The sequence below is a fragment of the Oryzias melastigma genome, linkage group LG20 (genome assembly GCF_002922805.2).
Source record: "Oryzias melastigma strain HK-1 linkage group LG20, ASM292280v2, whole genome shotgun sequence".
NCBI lineage: Eukaryota > Metazoa > Chordata > Actinopteri > Beloniformes > Adrianichthyidae > Oryzias > Oryzias melastigma.
Genome location: NC_050531.1, coordinates 9,508,853 through 9,528,431, shown reverse-complemented (window position 1 = coordinate 9,528,431; position 19,579 = coordinate 9,508,853). Strand labels below are relative to the sequence as shown.

Sequence of the window (19,579 nt, the reverse complement as noted above, 5' to 3'; positions counted from 1 at the left end):
TATTATCTGAATGTCTTTTATTAGTTCACTAATTTCTATTGCAAGACTTGGATTTGACAATAGGAAACATCTGTAAATTGCACCCCCTAATGTTTTCTTTACAGTTCAGATATTTAGACATGAACCGGTGAAGTGCTTGTGCTACATCTGCTGGTCACTCTCAGCTCGCCGGTGAAATGAAATGACTTTGATTTCATTTTACTTGTAATCAAAGGAGGCAAATCATCACTGAGTGACAGCTCAAAAGATCATAAAGTAAAATAAAATAATAATAAAGACAATCGGGTGTGTACAAAGTTCTTCAATTTATTGAGTACTTTATGCCATGAACTCGTAAGGGATGGGCTCCAGGAGCTGAGGCTCATTTTTCTTTGTGCTGACAAAGTGAGCATTACGAGGAGGAGCAGGCTGAGGAGACAAAAAAAAAAAAACAAATTATACACAATTTCAAAACAAAGCTCAAGATATTTATATCTGTTTATTTAAATACTCATTCCTGTAAAATTCTACTACTACCTACCTCCAAGCTTTTTTGTACATCAATCATGTATATATCTGCATATTACAACTAACATTTATTTTTTCTAGATCCTTATATTCCATAATTATTTGTATATATCGTTACATATTTTATACTATGTCTTTGCAACATTTCTCTTTGCTTAATTTCTTCTTTGCACTGTAACGGTTGCTCCAATTTCACTGTCCTTGTGATAGTGACAAAGCCCTATCTTTAGAGATAGTTTCTGTAAATAACTGCTTAAAGTTGTCTGTTCTTAAAAAAACTGAAGATCTCTAATTGAAAAAGAACATTTACAAACTTTTTTAATTATTGTCTTCTTCTGATCCCCCCACAACAGAAGGGTCATTAAGGTCAGCTCGTACCTGGCGCTTCAGCTCCACCCAGGTGCCTTTCTGCTTGGCCTCAAGTTTCTTGGCCTCATTCTCTTTGACGCGCTGCAGGAAGCTGTCTCTGCTCTTTGAGTGCTTTACATGCTCGATGCGCACGTTAATCCTCTTGGCCAGGATTTTTCCTCTGTGAAAAATACAAAATGAAAAAGTCGTGATAAACTTAATAAGTGAGCAATTTATTATTTTTCTGAATGTGTACTAATTTGTTTTGTACACAACATACATAAAATAGTAAGTTCTGTCTGTCTCCTACACAAAGTCCCAGCACAAACACAAAGTTGGGCTGGGTAATGTAAGGATGAACTACTTTTCCCCACATGAATGACCACCGGGGACAGAAAGGTTCCTCGTGGCAAAGTGAAAGTGGGGTGAAACCAAAGAAAAATACAGACCAAAAGTATTTGAACGAACATGAATCCAACAATCCTCAACTCTGGAGATGTCAAATGCAACACCTAAATAACACACTCTCTTTGACATACCGCAACTCTGACCATTTATGCAATATATGTGAACAAGTTGATTCTGGCTTTTCATATCAGCTTTGTATCGAAATGCAACACGTTACTAACGTAAAGTGTTGCAGACCGGTGTAGAGCCGTTTTTCTCTACGACAGCGCATTGATCACGTAAACTGTCAGACTGTATCAACGCTAGGGCTGAAGCTCCGGTGTTAAAGGATAACGTGCGGGAACATTTAATGCCTAGTCAACTAAACCATTTTAATTTGCTTAAGAGTAAAGTAAACAGATGGGCTAAATTAATATAATCTTACTCCATTTCCTCTAGTTATACAGGAGGAGTTAAGGCTGTACAGTTCACGCCAAAATAGCAGATAAATTCGACTTTTTTGCATCTGTCAAAATGACAGTTTCCACAACATTAACCCAAGACTGTCTTATATTCTTCTAATAATTCAGTAGATTTTTGTATAAGCAGTAATGCACAAATGCAAAAGCAGAAAATACAAAAAACTTTGTTCATCAGTGATCACGTTAAAAGAAGTTAGATCTTGTGTTCTTTAGCCTGTGTCAATCAGTGCAACTTCATTGAAACATGCATCCATTTGTTAAAAATTAGACTGAAAATATGTATTATTCACAACTAACATTTTCATGTTGTAAAAAACATTACAGCTTCCAAAAACTGAAGCTCTTAAAGAAAATACATCTTTCCTAAGTTCTAAAATAACTCATCAAGTACCAAAGCAGATTCAACTTACTTGACTTGCTTGTTGACGATGATGCCAACAGCATGCTGGGTAACGTTGTACACGCGTCCCGTCTTCCCATGGTAGCATTTATGAGGCATACCTTTCTGAATGGTACCTGTGCCCTAGAACGGCAAAGCAACAAAAACAAGATTGTAACAACAAAAAACAACAAAATGATACAAATGGGTAGGATAACTTTTTATGTTTTTATTCAGCTGTCAGAAAAATCTAATGCAATATCAAGTGTATTAAAAAAATATATATTTTTTTTTATTAAAATAACAGATACTGTTATCTGTTAGTAAACTATAGAAAACAGAGTTTAGTAAATTATTTTTTTAAACTTCACTATTAAAGGTTCAAGTAAGAAACAAAAATCTCTTCAGAAGACTCTTGCCATGGCATACCTTTATGTCAACGATGTCTCCTTTCTTGTAGATCCGCATGTATGTGGACAGGGGGATCGGGCCTGTAGGATTTAAAGAGAGCTTTAGAAAACCTGTCACAATTCCTGAAATCTTAACTAAACAAAAAAAATAAATTAAAAAAAATCATGGAAAAATATTAAAGGAAGTACCATTCATTCACATTTTTCAATAGAAAGTAATATTACCACAATCAATTTAAACTTGTGACACAACAGTATGTTATAAAGAACATATTATAAGAATACATTTACATTTAAATTAAAAATAAACATTTGTAAGCAAATCAAATAGACTTAAGACTTATTTGTTTGTAAGAATGTGACCTATTAAAAAGCTTTAGATGTACTCACCATGCTTGCGGAATGGCCTGCTAAACATGTACCTCGTTCCCCTCCTCTTGCCTCTGGTGTTCGTCATGATGCCTAATTACTAACCAAAAATAATGCAAACAATTAATACATTTTATAATACATACAAAAAAGCCATTTAATTGTTAATATTTGGCCATCCTGGGCAAATAACTCAATGTTTTGTAGTTTAACATCTGATTTGGAGGATTGACCCTGAATGGTTGTCAAAAAATAACCTCATAGTCAACAAAAATAAAATATTTTATGTCCATACAGCCCAATCAAAATATTTCGTAGCACATTTAAGTGTAACAAAGGATTTTAATTATAAACCAAGTCTTACTTCAGGGGCACAACACCAGCAGGTGAAAACTTGTATGTAATGTAACATATCGTTAGTGGCATAAAAATGTGTGTATAATAAGAGTCTAAATCAAAGTAATACATATTTCATAAAAAAGAATAGATCATTTTGACGGCACGTTTGACAATACGGAAATTTAAAGCGTCAAACACGGCTGCAACTACAAAAATGTGTATAAAAATATATTAGCATGCACGAAAAACAGCGTTTCTAAGCCTAACAGGGCCGCATGGAGAGCCACGCCACTGGACATGCTAACATGCAACCTCTAAAATTTTACGAAATCAAACTTCAAGAAACATCACAATTACCGACAGCGAAGGTATTTGTATTCGTTTCGCGTGTAAGTCACTTTGAAAGGAATAAAAACTGTGAAGTTAATGAGAAAAAAGCGAATTTATTAAGAGGAGATCTTACCCCCGGTCTCAACAAGATGGCGGGTACGGCGGAAAGAGAGATTCAAGGCCCCCAAACTCCGCCTCGTCTTTGACGATTTAGGTAGACCGCAGTTTTGCCTGATTGAAAAGCTGAATTATGTATTTATGGGTCAATATGCAAACGTTGTAGACATGATGCATGTAAATAAATATATATCTGTAACTAAGCACTGTGAAGAATCATTAAGCAATTTTAATTCAATTTCAATTTCAAATTGCAAATTTAACAGTCGAAAGCAAAAACAGCACAAAACAAATCCAAAATCAATTTGTGAGTAAGTACTTTCAGTTTTTTTTTATTTAATCAGCCTAAATTATTGAAACGTTCTTTTCTTATTTGACTTTTTTTTCTTAACCAGTGTGTGTACATTTATTTCTTTGTTTGTTTGTTTATGTATTTGTTTATTTATTTATTTAATATGTTGGGCTACCCGCTGTCTTTCTTGTTGTTACTACTAAAATACATCCATTATTTTTAAATAGAAAAGTAAGCATTTGGCCATTGTCACCGTTCCACTCATAGACGTATAATAATACTTTGTTATACAGTCATTGATTCCACTTGAGTCTTTCCTATTAACACACAGGCAATCTGTCTTGCAGCAGCTGACAGCTCTCGTTTTCCAAAGAAAACCTCAACTTCTCAAGGTGTTCCTCCACCTGCTTCCCACTTTCACGACAGATCACAAACATTATGGTCCATGGAGATTTCTGTCTAGCTTCCTTCACCACTGTCTTTCAGCTTTCATACATGTCCTGCACAACCTCAGTAATCTTCTCTGCCACTCTTGACTTTCTCAATCAAACTCAATCTCCTCTCTCCTGTCATAGACTTTCTCTAGGTCTAAAAATACACAATGCAGCTCCTTCTGACCTTCCGTGTTCTTTACAGCAGCTTTCTCAAAGCCAGTATTGCATATGTTGTTCTCCTACTTGGTGTAAAACTATACTTTTACCCAAAAATCTTCCCTTTTAGTTTCCTCTTCTCTTTTCCATAACTTCATCTTGTGACTTGTCGACTTTATTTCTCCGTGGTGTTTTCTACTCTGCCAATTTCAGTTGCTCTGAAAATGGGCATTGTTTGTCAGATTGTCTGACTTTCCAAGATTTTTTTAAACAGCCCAGTCAAAATCTCTACTACAAACTATCCTCTTTCATCTTTCTACGGGTATGCTGTCTGGACCAAGTGACTTTCCACTATTCTTCCTCTTCACTCCATTTCATACCCTGCTGAAGATCCTGCCATTTCTGTCTTAAATGTACCACTCCCTCCTTACATTCAGCCTGTTAAACAAGTCATTGTTTGCCCTTTATTAGATCTTTGCCCTCTCAACCTTCACATTTTGATGCTTCTCACTGTACTCTAGTCTGCTCACTTCTGTCTTCTAAGAATTCATATTTTTCTTTGCAAACCTTTCTTTTGTAACACATTCCTGAAGTTCTTCATTCCATCGCCAAGACTCCTTACTTGTTTTCCTCATTCCATAAGACACAAGTATCTTCCTCTCCATCTCCCAGATTACTTTAGCCGTCCAGTCATCTTCATCTTCCATCTCATTACCATATCTAACACTTTTCTCCTCCAGAACCTTTTTAGCAAACTTGTCCTTCGGGATCACCCCTGCTTTCCTTTTTCCAGTCACATCACGATAAAAGAACTTGAACCTGCTCCAAATTTATTACCTTTTCTCCCTTTCAGTCTCTTGAACAAACAGGATGTCCACCTGTTTTTTCTCCATCATGTCATAAACTCTAGTATTCTCTAACAGATTCCTTCATTCAAAAATTATACTTAAAGTTCTGCACTTCTTTTTGTCTCCCTGCCAACTAACATGTTTTCCTCCTTGGACAAAAGTCCAATCTCTACTGGCACCAACAGTATAGGTGGTAGTCGTTGTTAACCTGGACGATGAATGTTCAGGAAAAAAAATTAGATTGATGATTTGTTCGGTTTAGGTGAGGCTTTACATATAATGCCCCTCTTGACAAAGCCCTCTGCATTGATCTGTACTTGGTACCGGGACACAAAACCATTGAATTGTGCCTCTTTGTGGTTGCAGCAATAACAACAATAATCATAGAAGTAGAAATAATAATAATAATAATAATAATAATAATAATAATAATAATAATAATAATAATAATAATTATTATTATTATTATTATTATTATTATTATTATATAAATAGAAATAATGACCATAAATGTACTTTCTAATAACACACGAAATTGAGATGCTCTGACCAAAAATACTGTTTGCAAAACATAGACTACATGTTGAACACAATAAATTATTTAATAAAGCTATTATATTACATATGTTAAATATATTTTTAAAATAGCTCTATTACTCATTCACACATATGACTTGTAGGGCTCGTAAAAGGGTTGACTGTCAGCAGAAGCGAAACCGGAAGTAAGGTGCGGTGAATGCTCTCGCGTCCAGTTCCGTCCTTCGCGAGCTCAGCAAAATTTCGTCCTCTCCAGCAGTCTTGTCAGCGCGCGGCGGTGTTGTGGAAGATGGCGCTAGCCGAATGGAAATCCTAATGACAGTTTCCAAATTTGCCTCTTTTTGTACCATGGTAAGTGCACAGCAGTTTTATCCTGTTATTATTAGGATGTTTTTGCGACGTAGAAACTGAGACTACTCTGTTATTTGCGGTTTAAATCTCGGAATTTTAAATGAAAGCATTAAAAATCGGATTCCCGTGCTAGCCAGGAGGACTCTGAAGCTAATCGAGCAGCCACCCTCCTCCTCCTAAGCCTCTACGCTTGCAGCAAACCATTGAATGTTTATATTTATGTTAATAGTTTACTTAAAGTTACTGTTTCATTATCTGTTCTAACATTTTCACACCCTATTTAGAAGTAGTGAATGTGCACCTGCTGTAGAGGTTCGTAGCTAGCTTGCTAATGTGAAGCTAAGCAGTGTTTCAGCTTCCCAGCAGCTGGATTAAGGACAACTTCCGATAAAAACACGTCCGGAGTGGGTTTTGAGGGAAGCTTTGAACATTGTAGTGATGCTGTAGCGTCAACAACTATCAAATAACAGTTTTTGTAATGTTAATGACGACATTGATTATTAGCTGCGCAGTTGTGAAGCTGCTTCAGCCTCAGTTTGCGGATTACATCTTTAGAAGTGCTTCTTCCCTCAGAAGTTGAAATACAAGCACCCTATTCGAACAGACTGTTATACTGTTGTTTATTACACACCTAAATTGTGGCATATTTGTAGGTACCGTTTTATGTTAACACATGTACTAAAAAAAGAAATTGTATTCAGGAATGGAGACTGTTTACACAAACAGCTGTGAAAGAATGGAGCTCAGTGAATTCCAGTGTGTGGTTGTGTTAGGATTCCACCAACAACAAGACAGTGGAATCATACCAACGTTGGAGTGACATCAATATAACCACTAAGCTTCTGACAGTTTTTGTGGGGTACAGGTCAGCAGATCATGTGGTACATGACGTGGAAATTTCTGCACCAAAGGGCTGATTCATTATAAAGCATGACATCACCAGACCTTGAAGCATTTAAGATGTGTTCTTTGGAGTAAAAATCCAGCCTCTCCATCTGGCAATCAGATGGATGTGTTTGGGTTTGATGTTTGTCTGACTGAATGAAGTTGAATTTTGTTGGAGGAAAGATTGGGTTTGTTTTTCGGAAACCAGGCTTGGATCCTTTGTTGTAGTGGAAGGAATTGTGAATACATTTTCATGATCTCAACTTTGTGGAAACAGTTTTGGGATAGACTTTTGCTGTTCCAGTCTGACTGGGTACTAAAACACGAAGTATTTGGCGTTTCATAAATGTTGTGCACAGATACCTCACCTTAAACTTTACGATGAAACAAAGTAAAGACTCTGAAGCAGATTTTTCATCCAATACCAGTGTCTGACCTCACAACAAAAACTCACTCTTAAATTTCTGGAAGGCCTTCTTAGAATATTAGAAGTTGTTGTAGACAAAAATGATGGAGTGACATATTAAACCCTATGGATTATGAATGGCATTGAACTTAAAATATATTAGTGTGAAGGAAGATGAGTAAAATACTTCTGGTAATACTCTTAATATAATTTTCATAGTCCAGGAATAAATATATTAAATAAAAGGAATTGATTAAAAATAAATTGTTAGGTTTGTGTACCTCTACCTACATGTTGTTTTGGCTTTGTTGTTTTTTTGTAAACAAGTTATGGTGCAGACTGATCACTTTAATTTAAAATAGGTACTTTCATCAATCAGATACACCTGATTGATGCACAAAGCTATGTTTCTTTTAACTAGTCTATTTTGTTTGTGAAAGCAAATCAAGATTGTGGAGCAACACAACACCAAACCCTTTAAAGACCCACTCCAATGAAAATTGTGTTTTTAGCATAACATTTTTCTTATGATGGACTGGAGGGCATATATAAAATAATTTAAGATTAAAACTGCAATTCTGAGTATTCCTTTATTCCAAGTTCAGTTTTTTGATGCAACCGCGATGGATGGGTCAAAGTGTCCATGCTGCGCTCCAGTTCTGATTCATCCACTTGCAAACAATTAGATACATTAACTTCTTAATTTTCCTCATCTGAACTATAAAGCTCCGATATTTCTCATAATTGTATTTCTTTATTTTTGCTACGCTAGTGTTAGCTTGGAGTTGTGAGGGGGTGTAAGCTAACGGGAAGAGTGTAAACAAAGGGATCATGGGATATCATTGTGTGGTTACTTCCACATCAACAGTCCCAAAACCTGCATAATCATAATTAAAAGAATGGGGAAAAATATATTGTTTGAGTGGGACTTTAACCCTTATATTTACTTCAAAGTTGAGCTTAGTTTTAGTGTTTCCACCCCCTTAGAAGAGACGTAATCCTACCTTTAGTTTAACCCATAACATTGTTGCTTATTAAATGTTACCAAGTTATAAAATGGCTTCAAAATATTGATTTATTTTCATAGCTCAGGCTGATAGTTTCACCTGAACACAGTCTAAAATAAGTTTCAATTAAATAACTCTTTGTAACAAGATTAGATGCTGGTTTGTGAAATAAAAAAAAACATCTGTATGTAATAATAATATTGGAAATAAATGGTTTGGGGCTTTGAAACATCAGCTTGTCAACTAAAATGTAAATGTAATCTTTAAAATCATGTTTGCATATAAATTTGTTTATTATGTGTTTCTGTTTTTTTAACAACGGTACAGTGATATTGGTGCTTACTTGTATGATGTTTTTGTGTAGGGCGCCAATGCCTCTGCTCTGGAGAAAGAGATTGGATCTGAGCAGTTTCCGGTCAACGAGCACTACTTTGGTCTGGTCAATGTAAGTGACTAATTAAAATGATACTCTTAGGTTACTGTGTTTGTATTAATTGCTCAGCAGCTTATTTATTAGCACTCGTCTCATTTTTTTTTTTATGAAATCACGTAAACTTTATTTTATCGTATGAGATTTTTAACATTTACTGTTTGTTTGGAAATCCTAGTCATAAGTTTGGCTAATCGACATATTATTTTGACTGATTGTTATGATCTTTTTGTGTTTTTAGTTTGGGAACACCTGCTACTGCAACTCGGTGCTGCAGGCCCTTTACTTCTGCCGGCCGTTCCGGGAGAAGATCCTGGCTTACCGCAGTCAGCCTCGACGGAAGGAGAACCTGCTCACTTGCCTCGCTGACCTGTTCCACAGTATTGCCAACCAGAAGAGGAAAGTGGGTGTCATACCACCCAAGAAGTTCATCACACGGCTACGCAAGGAAAATGGTGAGTGGAGAACTTATAAAAAAAGAAGATATTCCTCACTAGAACAGATAAATAAGTATTTTTGATGTCTCCAGCTTGTGGATTACAAATAATATTTACTTGAAACTCTATTAAAATTTCAGAGCTGTTTGACAACTACATGCAGCAGGATGCCCACGAGTTCCTGAATTATCTGCTCAACACTATTGCTGACCTGCTTCAAGAGGAAAGGAAGCAGGAGAAGACCAATGGCCGCCTCGCCAATGGTACATTGGACTCCCAAAATAACAACAGCAATGCTACACCTGCACCCACCTGGGTCCATGAGATCTTCCAAGGCACTCTGACCAATGAAACCCGCTGCCTCACCTGTGAAACAGTGAGATACATTATATATTTCATGTTTGGACCTTTAACAGCTTTTTGTAAATCTTGTTTGCTAAAGATAAAAAAACATACTAATAGGCTGTTTTAAGATAATTGGTTTAATTTATTTCAAGTTTCTCTTCTTTTTCTCAGATAAGCAGCAAGGATGAGGATTTTCTGGATCTTTCTGTGGATGTAGAACAGAATACCTCCATCACTCACTGTCTCAGGTAAGGAAACTTTGTTTCTTTATGTCATATCAGAATTTTTTCTTTTTTTTTTAAATCAAAATCACATTTTTTAACTCCAGTTTCTTTAAATTTCAATATTTCTTAGTTAAAATGCAAACGGACCTCAAATCAAAAGGAATCGAGCAGTTCTCATGATTTTTTTTCAGGTTAAAGCAGTTGTAGATGTTTCTTGATAGCTGCAGCTGATATCTCAGCCTTGTGTTGAGAAGCGTTCAGCTCAGCTGTGATGAACTGTGGAAGCTGTAGATCCATTAAAGCCAGCTGTCCCTGGTGAAAGTTTGTAAGGCCATCAAGTGAAAAATGATGTGGGTGTTGGCAACCATTTTTTACCTTTTATCATGTTGGCTCTGCAAAAAAAAAAATCAATCCACCCAGCCTGCAGTGATAATATTTACTGCCGCAGCAAAAAAGGACCTGTGCAGTTATCCAAACCTCAAAGTGTAATGCTGAGTCCCAAACTTTGCTAATATGTCTATTACAGCTAAATAATATTCATAGATGCTATGAGAAAGTTGGTTAGTTTTAGATAATTAGAGCTTTATAAATTATCTTGCTTTACATAACATTTTCTAGCATATATTAACCTTTTTCCTTTTTCTCCCAGGGGTTTCAGTAACACAGAGACGCTCTGCAGTGAGTACAAATACTACTGTGAAGAATGTAGAAGCAAGCAGGAGGCGCACAAGAGGTCGGTGGTTCAAGATTCTATTAGTTTCTAGCACATACGTTGTGATTAAGGCCAGGTGCTAACTCCTTCTTGTGTCGTTTTGTTCTTAGGATGCGTGTAAAAAAGCTGCCAATGATCCTGGCTCTGCATCTAAAGCGCTTTAAGTACATGGAGCAGCTGCAGCGCTACACCAAACTGTCCTATCGCGTTGTCTTCCCCCTGGAGCTCCGCCTCTTCAACACTTCTGGAGACGCCACCAATCCTGAGAGGCTTTACGATCTGGTCGCAGTTGTAGTGCATTGTGGGAGGTATGCATGAGGAGAAACGGGCAACAATGCCAAATCATCACTATAGGAACCCCAGAAATGGAAACTAATAATTTTAACTATTTAATTTTTGGCAGCCTAACTACCGCTGTGGGTCCATACTGATGATTATATGACAATTATGTACATTTAAGTAACACAGTTGTTGAGAACGACTGTTATTCATACAAGAACCAGCACATTTATGTTCTTTAAACTACCGGTATGTTGCTTTGATCTCATGCGAGGTGTTGTCTATGGGCTCGAATCAGGATCACCTTAAAGTGGATGAAGAACCGGGTTGTACATTTAAAGATAAAACAAAAGAAAATTAGAAAACATTTTTAAACTTGAAGGAAATTATTGAAAATGTGAAGAATAATATCTTTAAAACTTTGAATTTATTTATTTATTCACATTAGAGGAGGGATGACACAGGCGGGGTCAACAACAGATGCTGTTTTGGAGCGGAAGAGACGTAGACATCGAATGTATTCGGTTGAATATTGCAAAAAAAACAACGTTCGGCTTTGTTGGGAATGATGCCAAACAGTGGCGCGTGATTATTGACTCCTTTCGCTTGCCATACGCAATCATCATGTAAAATCTCGAAAAATTTACACTTTTATATTTCAAATATTCGACTTTTTATGTAATATATATATATATTCAGCTTTACCACTTTGTTTTTCAAGTTTTCAATATATTGTTTTTTCTTCTTCCAAATTTTATTTTTCAAGTTTTCGATGTTTCTTTTAAGTTTCAAATATGTTTTTTGTTTATTGACCTTTTTTTTCTCCAAATTGCAATCTGAATGCATTCACTTCAAGCTGGTTTGATCCTATAGTTGTCCCTGCGTGACACCTGACTATGACTTTGAATAATAATATTTTATTTCCTTTTAGTGGTCCAAACAGGGGTCATTACATTGCCATTGTAAAAAGTCACGACTTTTGGTTGCTGTTCGATGATGATATTGTTGAGGTGAGTCAGCTCATTTCCATCCAAGTATATTTTATTTCATTAAAAAAATACTCTTTTAAATTCTCCTTTCTGTTCTGCTCTTTGTAGAAAATAGATGCGCAAGCCATAGAAGAATTCTACGGACTCACTTCTGAAATCTCCAAGAACTCGGAGTCAGGCTACATCCTCTTTTACCAATCCAGAGATTAAAACGCAGACCCGAGTCTTTCATAAAACGGGAAATATTTCCCTCCTGTTTTTTTGAGGGGAGACGCAGACTGCAAACCACATCACAGCCGCCTGCATGGTGTCATACCTGCCTGCACAGCTGTAACTCATATCTGCTCTGCAGCCCAGCCGTGGACGTTCCCCGTCACATACCAGCCGACCCTGCTGGCCTTCATGTCCTTCCTCTTCTCTCATCCTCCGCCGCTGCTGCTGCTGCTACCGCCGCCGCCGCCGCTCGGACTATGAGACGATTATGAATAAAACTGTGTCAAGATTGTTTTTGAAAAAAAGAGTGAGGGTTGTACAGACGTTGGTTGTATGAGTAGTCCTCTAGTTTTTGCCTCGGGTGTGGGATGAATGGGTATTTAAATCATATAATGTAAAACTGGCCCTTCATTTCCCATATTATAAACTGGAATGGAGATTTTTTTTTGATCATGGATGTAAAGGAGGATGCATGGGAAGGTGGGTGCTTATATAAGAAGCACTCGACTGTGTATTTCTACAGTGTACAGAATGGTATTTGTATAAATATTACAAGAAGATATTATTGGGAAATGTCAGACCTAGAAAAGACGTATTAACACTATGGTGCACTTTTGATACCGTTTTGTAGGTGTTGGCAAGCTTAATGTGAGGGTTTGCTTGAAAAAGCCTGTTGTGAAGCGATCATTTTCTGTTTTAAAGAAAAAGAAATAAAGTCGGTAAGAGAGATGGGGGGGTTATGTGCTTTTTGAGTCCCACAGGTGTAGTGATGACTCATAGGGGGCTCTCGGTCTCCATCTTGTGGCGCTAAATGGTATTGCAACATTTTTTATTTATTTAATTTTTTTTATCAAAAACGCTCACGTGCCTGTTGGGTTATAAATTAAAGATTAAGGAGAGGAGATAAAGAAACCTCCTCCATGAAGGACAGAAGGACACATCAGGGTTGCTGTTAATAGCTCAGACAACCAGAATAGAAATCAGGAGGAAGGTTCAACCTGAAACTTGAGTAGAAAACTATAAAATGTTCCGATGATCCCAAAATAACTTAAAAGGTAAATCAAATGTGTTTTTGAGCGCAAACATCAGGAAATTCAACCAAATCTGTCCTTGGAAGAGCACCAGACATGAAGAGGTTTCAACCAATCTCCGGCAGTCTGGCTCTTCTGGGACTCCTCCTTCATCATCATCACCCCCTCCTTTCCCCGCGCGCCTCCCGTTCCTCCTCGCTGCTCTTCTCGCCGCTCCTCCTCACAGCACCACCACCGCAGTCCGTTACCGGTCTCATAACCGAGCTGCGCCGCATCGTCCCCGACATGAAGAGAGCGCGAGGCTGCTGCGCCTCCATCTAGACTGGGGGGAGGGGGAGCGTCTCACCGCGTCAAGGTAAGGCGCGAGCATCCTCTGGAAACATGCTGCTTTGTTGCTTATAATGGTAGCTGTAGGGATGGGGGGTGGGGGGTATGGCCGGCGGGGTGATATATGCATGCTGGGAGAGATGTTTCCATGACGGGTGCGGTATCTTCTGTAAGGAGCGGCAATTATCCCCATCACCATGGGCAACCAGGCTGCCGTCCTGCCCTGAAAGTTGCTGCAAAGCAGTTCTTCTAATTTAATTTACATTCATTTAGAGCCCTTTTGCATGCATTCTTGAAGGCCTCTTTGCTCTAACAGTGTCTAGGTTCAATGCCCCCCTAAAAACTCAAAGCCTTTGGAGAAAAATATGTTATACTTGAGTTATATTTGTTGTTTTGAGTGTTAAATAATCAAGTCTTGAATTTTTGTTAAAGTTGCAGAACCCTGAGCGGAGCATGCTCCTGCCTCGTGTGCTCTCATAACCCAGGACATAAAGTACTTTATGCAGGAATCCTTTAGTTGGTTGTGCTGTGGGATAACAGGGTCTATGAATGTCATAAAGGTGATTTTGACTGAAAAAAAAAGAAAATTTGCAAAAAATATGTCACTTTTTGTATTTTTCTTTAGTTACAGTTCATCTTAACGATCATATGTCAATATTGGTTCATTTTTATCAATCCGATTCCCTGACCTAAAACCGACCCATAGCCTAAAATTCAACCAGTGTGACTCAGTCATAAATACCTGGTACTGAACAGTGCAGGTGAAGTTTTCCAGATTCCTTGTATTTATTGATAATCAAGTGTAAATTAAATATGTGTGCAAGTTCACTGTTTTTCCACACAAAATTATTACAAAACGAACATCATTAGAACACTCTACCATACTGTATGGTCACACGTCTGCAATATTCAAAGTAAAGATGGTTACATGTGTTACATGTGTGATGTCCCCTTTGTTGTCATTTGGTCGTTTTTACATTATAGTCAAATAAATCTATCGCACCTCAATCCAAATGGTATCTTCCATTATCAATATAATACATTTATTTAATTTTTAAACGATTTTACGATGGTATAGGTCAGGAGTCAGAAACCTTTAATAGTGAAAGAGCCATTTGGGCTCAATTTTTACTGATCAAAACGTAAGGAGCTGCATAGTCTTACTTGAATTTGGATTTGCATTCATGACCTTCTGTATTTTTTAATAATAAATATGAATTATGCCAATTTTTTGGCACAAACAAAAGCAAAAATATAAAAAGAACCTTGTATCTCTCAAAATGTGATTTTTTTTTTAAACCAGTGTTGTACAGCACAAGATAATGTGTGCTTTTAACTCGTAAAAGATCAAACTTTTTAACCAAAGTTTTGCTTTGCATATAAAATCTGTGCATTTTGGAGGTAGCGTTGAGCAAACAAGACGTCTTCAATTCAACAGGGATGTAAAAATGTACATAGTTTATCATCTATGTGCACCTTAGCCATCAATTTATAAATGCTAAATAAGTAATCCTTATTTTTAAAAACAAAGCATTTTTTTGTTCTTTTTCCTCTCTTTGTCCTCAGCCATCTTACATTGCTGGGTTTTGTTATTTTAGTTTGGAGTTAGATCTTGGTAGTCTTAGTTTTCAGGCTTTGTTTATTTGTTTTCTTTAGGTAGTTTTGGTTAGGCAGCCCTTAGAAGGGAGCTGCTGACTTCGATGGTCAACATGTCTGGGTCAGCAGTCTCCCTGACTTATTTTATGTTTGGCCAAGGAGAGAAACCATGGAGAGATAAAAGACCCACATGTGGATCTGGAGTCGCAGGTTGCATGCAGACCCCTGGTAGAGGTTAATTAACAATTTGTCTCAGACAGATCAATCTGGATCGTAGGAATATAAATCGATTCATCAATACATCCCCTACTTATATGGTAATACCTGTGACTTTCATTTCAGACGGGGGGCACAATGAGCGAGGAGCCAGCGGTCACCCCAAGCTGGCTGAGCCCGGAGTCCACAGCGTGGGCCAGTGGAGGCGGGGGAACCCTAGACAACAGCACCAGCTTGGGGACGTTTCCCCCGGAGGAGTCCCTGCCGCCCAGCCAGCTGCCACTGCTGGTCAACCCCTGGGACATTGTGCTCTGCTCATCAGGGACCCTGATAGCCTGCGAGAACGCGCTGGTGGTGCTTGTGATCTGGCAGAACCCGGCACTCAGGGCCCCCATGTTCCTGCTGATCGGCAGCCTGGCTCTGGCTGACCTGCTGGCCGGTCTGGGCTTGGTGCTCCACTTCACCTGTGCCTACCTACTTCGCTCTGACTCAGCCCAGTTGTTGACGGTGGGCTTGGTGGTGGCCTCTTTCTCTGCTTCTGTCTTCAGCTTGCTGGCTATTACCATCGACCGCTATCTGTCACTGTACTATGCCCTCACCTACAACTCGGAGCGGACTGCAGCTTTCACCTACACCATGCTGGTGCTGCTGTGGGGCCTCTCGCTGTGTCTTGGCCTGCTGCCGGTCACAGGGGTCAACTGTCTGGCAGAGGAAGCCACCTGCAGCGTCGTGCGACCGCTGACTAAGAATAACATCGCCGTGCTGTCCGTCTCCTTCCTGCTGCTTTTTGGCCTCATGCTGCAACTTTATGTCCAGATCTGCAAGATTGTAATGCGCCACGCGCACCAGATCGCTCTCCAGCACCACTTCCTGGCCGCCTCGCCCCACTACGTCACAACGCGAAAGGGCGTGTCCACGCTGGCCATCATCCTCGGTACCTTCGCTGCATGCTGGATGCCCTTCACCGTCTACTCCCTCATCGCCGACTACACCTACCCTCCTCTCTACACCTACGCCACCCTGGTGCCTGCTACCTACAACTCTGTCATCAATCCGGTCATCTACGCTTTCCGGAACCAGGAGATCCAGAAGGCACTGTGGCTGGTGTGCTGCGGCTGCGTGCCTACAAGTGTGGCCCAGCGTGCACGGACACCGAGTGACGTCTGACATCACGAGACAGGAGAAGAAAAACAGAAAAGAGGGTCCGATCTGCTCCTATACCTGTTGGGTGTCAGAGGGCAGGAGTTGGAGTGGGCTGTTGAAGCCCAGAAGGATGGATGGGTTTTTTCTTGTTTCACTGACCACAGGGCAAGAAATCTCACTGTCTTCCCACTTAAGGGCCATTAAGTCAGCTGCATCCTGCCCCCTTCTGTTCCTATTGTGCCACGCCCATTCTCATTTTTGCAAAGGGTGAATAACCCCAAAAGATACTTACCAGCAGTGTATCTTTCTCCCCATCGAGATGGAGAAGTTATTAGTTTGTGTGCAAAAACACACAAAATAACACACCCGTGTTGCGCAGGGCAGGTGTTTTCTCAGTCTGGAGCAGCATCCCGGCGTTCTGCTGCTGCACCCTGAACGTGCACCGAAAGCTAAACAGCCGCGGGGAGCTAAAAATAGCCCCCATGCTCTCTGATCTGCGTTCAACAGACGCCGGGGAAGAAATCAAGGCGCTCCCTTTTTTTTTTTTTCTCTCGCCTCTTCCATTTCCTATCTATCTGTCTTGTTTTCCAGTTCAGATTTGCGTGTCAAAGCGTTACAGTTCAGGAGGCTCAAGGCCAGGCAGACCCGCCCCGTTAAAACCCTCCTGCATTTTTTATTAGTACAGAGGCATCAAACCAAATATAGGCCTGTTTGATTATGTAATCCCCAAGTACACCTCTTCCATTTAAGCGAGGAAGTAGCGTTTACTGTCTCAGTTTGACACTCATCTTTTTTCGTCTGCAGTTCTTTGCTTTAATCAAAGACATCCGATTCATTTTTGCTCATTTGCATGCGAGCAGCACAAAAAAACCCTTCGGTTGCTCCCTCAGTTCGGTGTGGTAGGTCACATCCACCACTGCAGGCAATGTGCCATGCTTTCCTGATGTTGTCATGACCTTAAAAAGCGTAGTTTTAGTACAAATGACCACAGTGTACCTTACATGTGCTGCATTATAAGAGCTGCAGCTATAACCTCCATGTTGCATATTTCTTTTTTTAACGTGGACTGTACTGTGAAATTTGAAGTCCCGGCTGCTTTCAGTTATCCAAACCCGCTCTCAGATCATGTCAGCAATAACTCGCCAATGAATGGTAGTTATTTTTTTTATGTGAAGCAATACTCAGACAGCAATAACACCCCCACGTCCCACTTTGATTTCTATCTGCCGATTGAGCTGCCGATTGAGCTGCCTTAAAGGCTGCTCAGGTGTGTTGTTGAGGACGGGCTCGGTGGGTAATGCTTCAGTAAACGGCGGGAGCATCTCTCATAAAATCCAAGAGAATTTGACTTTGATCTTGTGTTGCATCAATTCGTAAACAGTTTTCCACCCGCTGCTTCTGCCTTTAGCGAGTGTTTGAACCATCCTGGGTGTCGTAACCTCCAATAACAGTGTGTGAACCGTGATTTTTGTGCATCCGGTATGAGCTGCATGGCCTCTGGGTTTGTGCATGTGTTCGGTGTGTGCATAACACTTTTGTCTCCTTTTCGTTGCGTTTTCCAGCTCTGTTGATCTGAAAGGATAAGTCTTCCTGTAAATTTCAAGAGAAGTTGTCTCATCTGATTGTTTGCTTTCTGGAGGGAGATGGGCAGTCCAGCCAGCACTTCAAGCCAAAGTGAAAGAGTCTCTCAACGATCTTTGATCCAAGTCCTGCTGTTTCTTTTTCCGTATCTCTAATGCTATGTTCTTTTTTCTAAATCGAGATCAAGGCAGATGTCCGTGAAGTGACTTTTTGATAATTCTATGAGCTAAAAACAGCTACTTCCAAATACAATGCTTCTTCTTTCTTTCCCCCCATCGAACGTCTTTCTGGCCTCAGATCACGCAGGCAAATCTTTATCTTATTTATTTCATTTCAGGTCTGAAGGGGAAAGAAAAAAAAGAGCATTTCGAAGCATGGAAATGTAGTCTGCGTTTGTGAAAATGTGCACTGTGTCGGACTGAACAGTTATTTGTTGAGCACCAAAAGGTCAGACGGGCACATCTAAAACTGTTTTTACTTTGCATTTGGAGAAAACTCTATTTTATTATTGAAAATTTCTATTTTTTTCCACTTTAGTCTGGTCAGACCTGTTCTATTACTGCGCTGTGAAGCCTTTTTCTGAATGTAGTATTTGTCTAATCCACTTTTTTTTTTTTTTTTTTGTAAATACGGCATGCCGATGAGGACCTAACACGAACCCGCATGGTGCTACTGAAGCTGGTCAATTTCTGACGAGTTCTTTGGAAAAGCAAGACAGTGTTCTGGTAGATTTCACTCGTTTGTAAAGTCAAACGTTTCTTTTTCCGTCACAGCATTCCCTGAAACGGTGAAAGAGATTTTGTACAGCTATTGTTTTGCTGCGGAGCAGGTTTTTTAGTTTTAAAAAAAGGGCTTTGTTTCTCAGAAAGGTGAAGGAACAGTGATGTTGGATGTATTATTGATCAGCAAACACACTCGTTAATCAGTTTCTGGCATAGACAGCTTTTTTTTCAGGACAAACTAGCGGAGAATGGTTAAAGTGACTTCCTGATTACTGATTTTAGAGCTAAATAATAAAGCACTACAGGGCCTGTGAATGTGTGCGCGCGTGTCTGTGTGTGTGTTTGGGATGGAGATATGGTGGCACCACAGTTACAGCATCTATTGTAGACATACGCGTAGACTTCAATGTGAAATGCACTTTATTCTTTGGATGACAATGGCACAAAAAAATTTAAAGTATCTGCAAAATGAAACGTATAAATGATAATCAACCTGCACTAATTTAACGGATATATTGTACATACATTTCTGTGAACGTGTTGTCTATTTTTCCAAAGTGTTAGTTGTACTTTTTATTGCTTTGGTTAGCTCACTCAACTGAGAAATCTTGTTAATTTTGTATTAAAAACAAAGATGTGCTGTGCATAAAACTCCTGGCTTGACTTTTTTTTTTTTTCTTTCCATTATCCGCCGTGGCTTACTGCCCTCCTTTCTGCTCTCTTCTGTTTCCTTGGTAACTCTCTTCATAG

General features: G+C 39.2%; 3 protein-coding genes across 4 annotated transcripts; 2 read left to right on the top strand and 1 right to left on the bottom strand.

The window, feature by feature from the left end:
* Nucleotides 1-285: 285 nt before the first annotated feature.
* On the bottom strand, nucleotides 286-3,796 carry rpl21 (ribosomal protein L21). 2 transcript variants are annotated; one of them, XM_024280514.2, is made up of 6 exons: nucleotides 3,685-3,796; nucleotides 2,904-2,982; nucleotides 2,533-2,594; nucleotides 2,135-2,247; nucleotides 886-1,036; nucleotides 286-408 (listed from the first exon to the last, which is right to left on the bottom strand). In XM_024280514.2, the coding sequence occupies exons 2-6, from the start codon at nucleotides 2,968-2,970 to the stop codon at nucleotides 319-321; spliced, it is 483 nt and encodes a 160-aa protein (XP_024136282.1). In that variant the 5' UTR covers nucleotides 2,971-2,982; nucleotides 3,685-3,796; the 3' UTR covers nucleotides 286-318. The 2 variants fall into 2 exon arrangements, with proteins under 2 accessions (XP_024136282.1, XP_024136283.1); XM_024280515.1 differs by having other exon boundaries at nucleotides 3,579-3,722.
* Nucleotides 3,797-6,110: 2,314 nt separating this feature from the next.
* On the top strand, nucleotides 6,111-12,940 carry usp12a (ubiquitin specific peptidase 12a). Its single transcript, XM_024280512.2, has 9 exons — nucleotides 6,111-6,286; nucleotides 8,949-9,029; nucleotides 9,256-9,469; nucleotides 9,592-9,827; nucleotides 9,968-10,044; nucleotides 10,670-10,753; nucleotides 10,843-11,040; nucleotides 11,943-12,021; nucleotides 12,109-12,940. Exons 1-9 carry the CDS (start codon nucleotides 6,239-6,241, stop codon nucleotides 12,208-12,210), a joined length of 1,119 nt encoding a protein of 372 aa, XP_024136280.1. The 5' UTR covers nucleotides 6,111-6,238; the 3' UTR covers nucleotides 12,211-12,940.
* Nucleotides 12,941-13,090: 150 nt separating this feature from the next.
* On the top strand, nucleotides 13,091-19,480 carry gpr12 (G protein-coupled receptor 12). Its single transcript, XM_024280513.2, has 2 exons — nucleotides 13,091-13,599; nucleotides 15,510-19,480. Exon 2 carries the CDS (start codon nucleotides 15,522-15,524, stop codon nucleotides 16,548-16,550), a length of 1,029 nt encoding a protein of 342 aa, XP_024136281.1. The 5' UTR covers nucleotides 13,091-13,599; nucleotides 15,510-15,521; the 3' UTR covers nucleotides 16,551-19,480.
* The last annotated feature ends 99 nt before the right edge of the window (nucleotides 19,481-19,579 follow it).